Source organism: Monosiga brevicollis, genomic scaffold (assembly GCF_000002865.3).
Source record: "Monosiga brevicollis MX1 MONBRscaffold_24 genomic scaffold, whole genome shotgun sequence".
Taxonomy (NCBI): Eukaryota; class Choanoflagellata; order Craspedida; family Salpingoecidae; genus Monosiga; species Monosiga brevicollis.
In genome coordinates, this window is record NW_001865061.1 from 519,456 (window position 1) to 529,438 (window position 9,983).

General features: G+C 55.4%; 1 protein-coding gene across 1 annotated transcript; it reads left to right on the top strand.

The window, feature by feature from the left end:
* Positions 1–137: 137 nt before the first annotated feature.
* On the top strand, positions 138–6,543 carry MONBRDRAFT_33792 (uncharacterized protein; the record flags this gene model as incomplete). Its single annotated transcript, XM_001748585.1, has 21 exons — positions 138–203; positions 299–412; positions 441–509; positions 532–623; positions 781–887; positions 1,064–1,305; positions 1,789–1,887; positions 1,909–1,991; positions 2,269–2,499; positions 2,768–2,817; positions 2,892–2,968; positions 3,058–3,154; positions 3,441–3,592; positions 3,996–4,067; positions 4,309–4,415; positions 4,630–4,688; positions 4,858–4,916; positions 5,051–5,225; positions 5,667–5,719; positions 5,792–5,961; positions 6,036–6,543. The coding sequence occupies 21 exons, from the start codon at positions 138–140 to the stop codon at positions 6,541–6,543; spliced, it is 2,682 nt and encodes an 893-aa protein (XP_001748637.1).
* Positions 6,544–9,983: the final 3,440 nt, after the last annotated feature.

Below are 9,983 nucleotides of genomic sequence, written 5' to 3' on the forward strand. Positions count from 1 at the left end.
TGCAGGATGAAAGCCAAGCCCATTTCCAGCCTCTTCAAATGTTGGCTCTACAAAACGCCCACTCTTTGACGACGCCCCGCCTCTTTGCCGCGAGCGGCAAAGCCGTGGGTGGCCTCACCCTCGGCGACCGTGTCGACATGACCCTGTGGCGCGCAAACTCTGGACCAGCCCGTCTGCTCCGTATTCATGCCTTGAACGCTGACGTGAGCTGTGCTTTGTGCTTGCCCAAAATGGTACTTCCTTCGACCAAACGAGGTTGAGCTCTTCTCACCAGGATACATAATTTGGAAACCCGTAGACCCCCCTTTCAGCTCATTCCGGCTTTGAGCACGCATTTGAAGCAGTTGAGCAACTGCTCGAAGCTTGTGCTGTGGCTCTGGGTAGCGAGACTGAACTCAATCCCGTGCTTACGGTACGACCCTTTGGCAACACTCCGCCAGCCAACTTCTGTTATTGGGGGACTCGGCATGCTACGCCTGTGCTTGATAAGTCAAGCAACAGCCTTCACGGTCCGTCTTGTCCCCGTTTCAGATGGCAGCACTACTGAGCTCGACCAGCTGCGGCTTAGACAGCTGCGTGCCCGTGGATCTGCTCGTTGCGTCTGCGTCCGATGGCCCACGGCGGTTCGTGGCAGTGCCAAGGGGCGTCGGGTCCTGGCCATGTTGCATTTATTACAACAGTTATCAACCTCTTTATCCAAGCATCTATCACATCAACACCCACCGCGTTTGCGTCTGTGAGCGTATCACCGGAACTCAAGCAAGGCTGCCGCTTTCTTAGTCTGCTGCAAGCTTTATTGGTTGGACTGAAGTTACAGCACTGCATCTCTTATGGCAATGACCTCACCTGCCGAGTTCAAGCCATGGGTGGACATCGCATGCTGTGTGGTGCGCTTCTGGATATTCAATCCTGATTGGCTACTCGAGCGACAGATACTAACCACGTGCGGCTCTCTTGCAGCTGGAAGCTTGTGTGCAGTGCAAGACGGCATTATCCTGCTTCCTGCTTTGGAACTCTTGCGTTCGGCTCAGGTTTGTTTTGCTGGACTTGGGGTGGTGCTCAGAGTTGACCAAGTCTCATGAAGCTTGGACGAGCGGCACCCAGCAAGCCCTGGTCTTGCGCGCCATTGTAGAGCGGCGTGCAGTGGCGCAACGTACGCTGAACCCCGGCGCCGTCAAGGCCGTGGCAACCGAGGAAGATGTGGAAGAGCTCACTGCTCCGGTGGGCTCTGCTGTCTGGGGCCTTTTTCAACTGCAAGATCCGAGATTGATTCAAAATGCAAATCAGTGTCGTGGCAGCGACCCGGTATGAGCCTGCTGCTCCATTGGAATTCCGGGTTTCAAGACATTGATGTTTCTCCTCATGAATCGAATCTTGTTCATTGCGGGATTCAGATGGGTTCAACTCGGCCCTTGTTGGAGGCCTTCAAACTACAGTATTGGTGGCCGGATGAAGGCCACGGAGCCAGCGCAAGCGGTAACTGTGTGATGTTTGGTCATGTCATGGCACGTTGCTTCACTTTATTGACGCCTGGGACGCATCCACACAGACTATGTGGAAGACGTATTATTTTCGGCAACGGCACGTAGCGAAGACGATCGGATGGATGCGGCAAGGGCCTCGGCGGAGCAAGCTGCAGCGGCGGACCAGCTGCAGCTCGCGATGGGGGCAGCACGCGATTGTGACCCGGAGCTCTCGTCCAGCGCTAGCTGGCTAGTTCAAGCTTATTTCCTTGCTTCTCGATCGGTATAGTCCAACATCCCACGCCTGCTATTTACGATTATTCAGAGCTGCTGTGAGAAGGAAGAGGCGGGCTTCTTGCTCAGTTTGAGCGAGCCAACCTCGACGTTGTCGCATGGCTCGTCCACCTGTTTCAACGTGGTGTCGGTTGGCTGTCTGACACACTAGCTACGCAAAGGCCCCAGGCAAGCCGTGCCATCCACAGTCGTGGGCGTCCTGGGAACACTGGCCCGCTGTGTTGCACGCCTACGGTTGGCAGACGAAGCGGACCACGAGGATGCAACGGTGGCCATTTGGCTTTATGAAGAGTCTTTGGTTCGGAGAATATCAATTGTTGACATGGCTTTGGGCTTTGGGCGGGCTCACACTTGATGCTTCCCTCTGGCTAGGTTTCGCGAACAGGCTTCTCGCCATTTGGCCTATCCGGACGACCGACATTGGAGCAGCCCGCGATCCGAGCCCTGTCGGGCAGCAGCCTCCGTGAACGGCTAGCGACCTTTCAGGACAAACTGTGTCGCGTTGGTTCAGACTTTCCAACAGCCTAGAACGAAAGTTTTACATCGTGTGTGTGTGTGTGTGTGTGTGTGTGTGTGTGTGTGTGTGTGTGTGTGTGTGTGTGTGTGTGTGTGTGTGTGTGTGTGTGTGTGTGTGTGTGTGTGTGTGTGTGTGTGTGTGTGTGTGTGTGTGTGTGTGTGTGTGTGTGTGTGTGTGTGTGTGTGTGTTGAAACAAAAATTCTCAAAGAAACAAGCTCTGGAAAGGTGCGGCACCAGAAACAAAAGGGCGACGAGAGCTTTGAGCTGATAGCCACAGTGCTAAATGGCACTCTTGTTGAATTTGGCGCCGCCTGGTACTTCAGGCACCAAGTGCAGGCGCGCATTTTTTTTTTGGTTGTTGTTGGGCACAGTGGCTTTCTCTGGACGCCAAAACGATGCCAAAGTTCATCATACACAAAGGAACGCTAGGCTACTCGCGTGCCACAGTGGCCCAACTTTTAATGGTGTTGCTCTGCGTACCTCTTGGAGTCAGATCCAGTAACAGCAGCAGCACCAGTCAACCCAGCTATCATACGCCCTCAGGTTTGGCGCAAGTGCGCTGTTGCCCTTTGATGGTCCGTTGTTCTTGTGCCTCCTCACGCTCACGGCGCCAATAGATGAACAGTTGCAGCAGTTGGCCGATGAGTTGGGTGTTCCTGTTTCCAGCCTAAATGCTTCACAGGCAAGCCTGTCTGTCACAACTTGCTGTCGTTTTTTTTATTTCAGCCTGTAGACCTATGGTGAGAGCTGACTCGCTTGTCTCAACTTGATCTGATGACATAGATTGACGTCGTTGATGCACCACGTCCCAACCTTACCGTTTGGAACGAGGTCAACGCTACAGTCATGTACCCCGACGAGGCTCTTGGCTTGGGTGTTGGTACGCTATTGCTCAGCCCTGCTCTTGTGCTTGATTGCTGCACGATGAGACCTCATTGTCAGTTCCGGTCTGGCGCGTCCACCTACGCGTTTCCTCAAGCAGAAGATGTTGAGGCCAAATTCACTCCATCAACACCAAGTACTAGCACAGTCAACGCATCGGTGGCTAGTAGCCTCAATGCCAAAGACCGTGCGTGCACCCACCACTGGGCTTTCTGTTGTCCAGCGTGACTATCGAGCTGGCCTGGTTCAATCACGGCGCTTCTTGTGTGTTTGTGAGTGCGCAGGTCGGCGTTTGCAGGGTCTGAGCATTGCGATCGGCGTGCTGCTGTGCCTGAGCGTGGCCACGTTTGCACTGACTACGGTGATTCGCAAGCAAGCCACCCACACGCGACCCCACTATCATCACCACCACCACCTCCACCGCCGTAGAGTCGGGGTACGTCGCCACCCAGATTGAACACGATGCAATTGTGGGTATCCAGAGGTGCCGTCTCATCAGGGAAAATACCTCGCTTGGTGGGCCATCTTATGGACTGCAGTTTGTGGTCGATGATGTCTGAAAGCAGCCGCAGAGCTCTGGATCCACCACAGCTCGACTGTCCCTCCCGGACCTCCGCGCCCGATCGTAGCTATGGAACCAATTCCTGTTTTAGCAGGATCGTACGCAAAATCGTTTGTATCATTTTCACATCAATTGATTGTTTCCAACTGATATGATCTTTGCAAAAGAGCCATACAACAATAGTTTAGAACATATGTTCCTTCTGGAAGCTCCCTGCTTTCATTTTTCTTTTTTGACGAAAAAAAAAAAAATGTCGCGACGTGCACTGGAACACCAGGCCGTGCGCGCCGTGGAGCGGGAACGGCAGCGTGCTGCTGCTGGTATCTTTGTTCCAGAGCCTCCCAAGAAGGTGCGTGGTGGACTGTGCAATCAATATGCAAGTTGGGCATGTGTTGGAAATGCATGTTGGAAAGCTAGGCATGGTTCGCTGACATGGCCAGTCAGGAGCTTTGCCAGTCTCGAATCAATCGATGGTCGACGTTTTGGCCAGGGACGCAGGTGCGCGTAGGAGTGGGCCATTGGGTTTGGCCTCACGTTTTTCCTTTGATACTGCATTGGCTGCGTTTTTTTTTTTTTGTTTTTTATTGCAGGATCCTCCCGGCACTTTTCCATATGTCTGCGACTCCAAGACCATGAACCTGGGCCATGTGCTCTACAGCAACATTCGCGATAGCTCTTACTTTCGCGAGCGCTGCGCGTAAGTTTTGCGTTGCTTCGCTTGCGACCTTGTCCTCTCTTTCCAGGGCTCTTTGATGCCCCTGAGCTGGTCGCGCCCATTCATGCCTGCCACCCTGGCCCAAAAGTAAATCATGCCGCCTGGTTAGCTCCACTGACTCGTTGGCCCGACCTCACGCTTGTTTGAGTTTGGCTGGTTTGTGTGTGTCGATATCCACCTGTATCGCGTTGCGCAGGGAGCTGGAGAGCATCGATCACATCATTGATGAGATTTACGAGCAAGTCAACCATCTTGGTGCGTCTTGCCTCAAGCCCTGGTACAATCCGGACCCGGTTGTCCTTCGGTTGGCCTGCCTTCTTGATCGCCCCAGCCAACCTGCGCGCATTCTGCAACCCTGTTGTTCATTCTTCTGATGAGAGTCCATTGGCACTCATTTTCTGGTATGCGCTCCTCACATCGATAGAACCCTTTGTGCGCAAGCCGTCCAACGCGCCTAGCACCGCGTTTTGCCTGTTGTACACGGTTGGTCTCATTTCCTCAGTGCAGCACAGAAGACTCATTCTAGCTCATTTGAACCTCTCCCTTCAGCAACCCCCGCCCTTGACAACCCCTTGTCTGCTGCTCATCATCATCTGCCCATCATCGTGCGATTGTAGCTCTTCTGCTTTCGTCCCAAGGAACGCGACTTGGACAAAATTGTGACGCACAAAGATTCACCCTACATCAGGGCGATTGGCTTTTTATATCTGCGCTACACGGCCGATGCCGACACCATTTGGACCTGGTTTTCCGATTTCCTTGATGATCCCACGCCTCTCAAGGTCAAATACGGTACGACACATCCGCTCGATCGTACCACATACCACAACCACCCATCGTGGCATGCCTCCCTACGAAACAATGGGTTTGTGCCGCGACAACGACACAGCACAGTGAAGAGCCTCTTGTTTTGTCGGAATGCATAGCACATGAGACCAATCCAAGACCTTGGGAATGTCCACTTGATGTTTGCAGAACGGTTCTAGAAGCGATTTGTCTTGCCCACCTAGTATGGCTCGCCGCCGCCACCATCATAATTGCCTGACTTTGATATCAAACGTGTCAATGACCTTCGGCGATTTAAACTTGCCACCAAGGTCTTGCTCGTTACAGAGTGTTGCATGTGGGGATCTTTCCAATATACTTTTTGTTTTCCTGCCTTTTCATTTTTTTTTTTTCCGCAAGTCAGTGACTTTAGCATGCTCACCCTTTTGCCTTTGTTTTTCCATGCAGCCAAAATGGCTCCTGAGGAGCCCATTGGACTGTGGTTGCGAAGTTTGCTGACGGTGCGTATCGCATGTGATCTTTAAGAATCTTGCCAGCATTGCTCGTACTGATGCAAGGTGTTCTTTGTACAGGACTTGCAATATTGCGATCCGCAAGCACGTTTGCCTCGCATTCCGGTGATGAAAGAGCGTGAGATTCGCGATTGGCTCAAGGACAACCCTTACAGCCCTCAAAGTTTCGAGGAGGGCTACAAGGAGGAAGAGGACGAAGACGCGCAACCCGTTCGCGCCCGTGATCCTCGGTAGGGTGTGTAATGGTGTGTTAGGGCCTCGTTTAGGGATTGCTGTCTGACGTATGGTGTGCACGTTCATGTAGAGCCGAGGCCAACGTACCCCTGCCAATTCGCTCGCCTTCCCCGCCTCCGGTGCGCAGTGGTCGCGACCGCGATGCCGCACCAGATGATCGCAACCTGGATCGTCCTTACCGCGATGATGGGTATCGTCGCTCGTCACGAGATTGCGATGATGGTTACCGTCGCTCGTCACGGGATCGCGATGATGGGTACCGTCGCTCGTCACGGGATCGCGATGATGGGTATCATCGTTCGTCACGGGATCGCGATGACAGATACCGCCGCTCGTCGCGCGACCGCGATGACCGCGATTACTACGGCGGCTCGCGGGATAGGGGCAGCGATTACCGCAGGTCAGATGATCGTGACTATTACGGCGGCTCGCGAGACCGAGGCAGTGATTATCGCCGCTCAGACGATCGCGACTATTATGGCGGCTCACGGGACCGTCGTTCCAATGATCGCGACTATCGCGGATCCCGCGATCATCGACCCCGCTCCCGCTCTCCCCGTCGTGATGATCGCCGCTAGACGGCCGTCCAGCTCTGGCATCTGTTTGTTCCCTCGGCTGCTTTGCAGCTTTTACGTGTCTGTTGAAACTCCTTTTAATCAAAAACCAGTACACCGAATGACAATCAACCGCTTGCGAATGCTCTCATCCCGACAAATAGGCAGGGCCAGAGCTGGGAGATTGCAGGGCTCGCGACCAGTTCTTCAGGGATCAATTTTGGCCTCAGCAAGCCAGACTCACCTGCCTCGGGGCATGGCGAGATGGGTACAGTGAGTAATCTGTCAAGATCATGTTCTCGATCAAGGGGCAAAAAGATTCCAATCACTCGTGCCTTGCGGCACCTGGGTTTGGGGATACTCATCAAGGTCCACGGGCGGAGGTGTGGTCGCGAGGGTTAGTCCAACAACGGCCAGCACATCATCGGGCTGAGTCAAACGCTCCAATAAGGATTGGACCTGCAACAGATCTGGTGTCCACACGCGGTCCAAGATTTGAACTTGGTCGTCACCCAGCCGAGCGCGCCACAAGGTCAGCAGTTGCTCCGCCGCCGGCCGACCAAACAAGTCCAAAGCCACCACATGCCGGTCGTGACCTGGCGGGCAGAATGATCTCAGTGTCATCCACAGTCCTGGTGGGAGACGGGCGTACACAGAGTGGAGTGAAGATGAGATGGGGTTGTGAGCCGCGACATGCGGCATGCAGCTCGGACAACGGAAGAGCAGAAAAGGGCAGCCAAGTCAAAAGATGTGGTGGGGGGATCAAAGAAGCACACAAAAAGCCTACCAGCAAGCGGGGTGCTTTGGTTCGCACAGAGCAAATGGACATCATAGCCATATCGGTCATCTGGGGCTGTGACCGTGCTGTGACAACCCAAAAGAGCGAGGGAGCGCAACAAGGCCCGGACCGTGACCGCTGAAGCCACGGATACAGCCAAGGACTCGTGCGCGAGGGTGCGAAGTGCGCGCCACGGCACTGTGGCCCACGGCTCGCCCACGGAGAAGGCTACACGACCCAGCGGCCAGAGCCAGGTTTGGTCATTGGAGAGGGCGCATGCGACCAGCGACAGAGTGCTCTGGCCCAACAAACAGAGACCTGGGTCACTGAGGATGGCGTGCACCTCTACGCTGCGAGAAACAGGCCGAACTGGCACGCAATGCACGACGAGGGTTGGGTCGGGAAGAGGAAGCACACTGAGGCAAAGCACAACCTCATCTGTGGGCCGCCATTCGTTCGTCATCTCGAGTACGGCCTGGACGAGCGTATCACCGTTTGGCAGTCGCCGGGCACGGGCGGATCCGAGCAGCTTGGCCCCTGGTTGAAATCGACGGGGCATTGGGACTTGTAGATCTACAGGCAGTGCTGATCCGACAGGCTCTCCATTTAAGTGGTGTGCATATGCAACCAACGTGCGCTGCAGGATGACCGCACATTCCTGATTGCGAGCGTGAGCGACGGCGCGCCCGAGGCGGTGCCGGCCCAGAGCCGAAACCAGCGTTGGGTGAAGTTGGGATTGACTTTGTTGCAACGGAGCCAAGACCAGACGTGCTTCAGACCCAGCCAGCGCGCTGGCCGGTGGATGGCAGAGCCACATCAGGTGCCGTAAGGCGGGGTGACCGAGTAATGTTAACCCAGCCACGCCAGGTGGCTTGGCAGAGCTGGTGGGAGTGGGCGTGGTAGCTGGCCAGTTTTGCCATGTGGGCGAAGTGTTCCTGAGGAGGGCTGCACCGGAGCTAGCGACCAGAAATTCGACGTGCGGATCAAGCTCAAGTGCAACGGGTGGCTCGTGCAAAGAACAGGTCCAAGAGGGTGGGTTATCCTTTTGAGAGGCACACAGTGTATCCCTCGTCACCTGGACGCCGTGGAAAAATGCAGGGTAGTGACAGCTGGCGGGGGCACACAAGACGAGGACACGGGAGAGACGATGCAAGACTGACCTCTGTTGCCGTGATGAAGTACAGATCGACGCGATGTGCCGGGTCATTGTGGCACATGCGCAGCTTGTGAGCAGTGTCCAGCAGCGGTGCCCAGCGTTCAGCGTAGCGTAGCTCTATAGATTGGGCGTCAAATCAGCAGTGGGGTGGTTTTAATCAGAGCAGGTTTCGGTGTCGTGAGACGCAGCGGTAGGGCACACGTGCACCCACCAGGCGTCAGAACGTGGCAGCCACCAGAAGCTTCTATATCAAGTTGTCCCAGCAGTTGAGTTCAGTCGGTGAGGTTACGTTGGACGTGTGTTTGGAGAGCGCCCGGACATGTCATGGGAAGCTAGTCGGGCGTGGTCGCGGCAGGCTGCGGGAATTGGATTTTTTGGCAGACAAGAGTCCAGCTTACCAATGCAGAGAGCGCGTAACTGACGGCGCGGGTAGCCGTAGGGTCGGCGCAAGGCCAGAAGGACAATCACATCTAGACCAAGGTTCAGGCGAACGGGGTGGGACTTGATGAAGATACACTGGCATGGCGCATGATCGAAATTTTCAAGCCCGGAAAAGCGTCCCAACCTCGGGGCCGCGGCGAATGAGGGACAGCAAACAAGGGATCAAGGAGCCGGCGCGGGCCGATGGTTAGGACGGCTTCAATATCTAAAAGCGGTGGGGAGCATGAGCAGAGCGTCCCGGTCTTGCAAAGACCGTGACATACAGCAGCAGCAGTAATTGCCCACCTGTATCGAATTCATGTGCATAGCTGCTCACGATTTTGTTTGAGATCTAGCAGTCCGGTAGCAGATGCACAATGAACAAATAAGTGCAGACGCAGGGCATGGGCTTGTTTGGATCCTTGCCAAAAGGCAAGAGTGGCCGAACCTCAATTCGCCGCCCATGCCAGCGCACGGTAGTGGGGCCGTAGCCCAACACCAGGGTTCCAGGACCAGGGGGGACCTGAGACACACGACAAGGATAAGACTGTGCGTGGTGCATGGGCACAGCAGCTGCTGGGGACGACGGGGTGGCGGCTGAACCAACCGCAAGCGGCTCGGGACCGTTGGTGGGTGAGCAGGTAAACAGCAGCTATCAAGGCAAGGGCCCGTGGTGCCAAGTGAGGCAGGCATGCCTGGACATGTTTGAGGCCAGCAGGGACAAAGCGGCTGCTCGCTGCCAGTGAGCTAAACGCCTTTGATTCCCACCTCGCCCGCCGTTCGCACGACAATCTGCTCCTCGCCACGAAGGGTCGTCACGGTCGACAGCTCCTCGATGCAATCTACCACCATGCGCGTAAGAGGTGAGTGCCAGGACACGCACCACCAGCCTGAAGAGCAGCACCAAGGGAAACTCCTCAGCCTCAGAACGCGCCGGGCAGCTAGCTGCAATATGGACCAAGTCCACCGGGCTTGAATGCAGCGGGAGGGAGAAGCAAACCCCGCACCAGCAAAATCGTAGTGCTTGAGCTGCCGCAAGGCCACCGGCTGTTCCTCGTGTTCAGGCGTCACCGCAGGCTCCCACAAATCGAGTCGCCGACGCCTCCATCC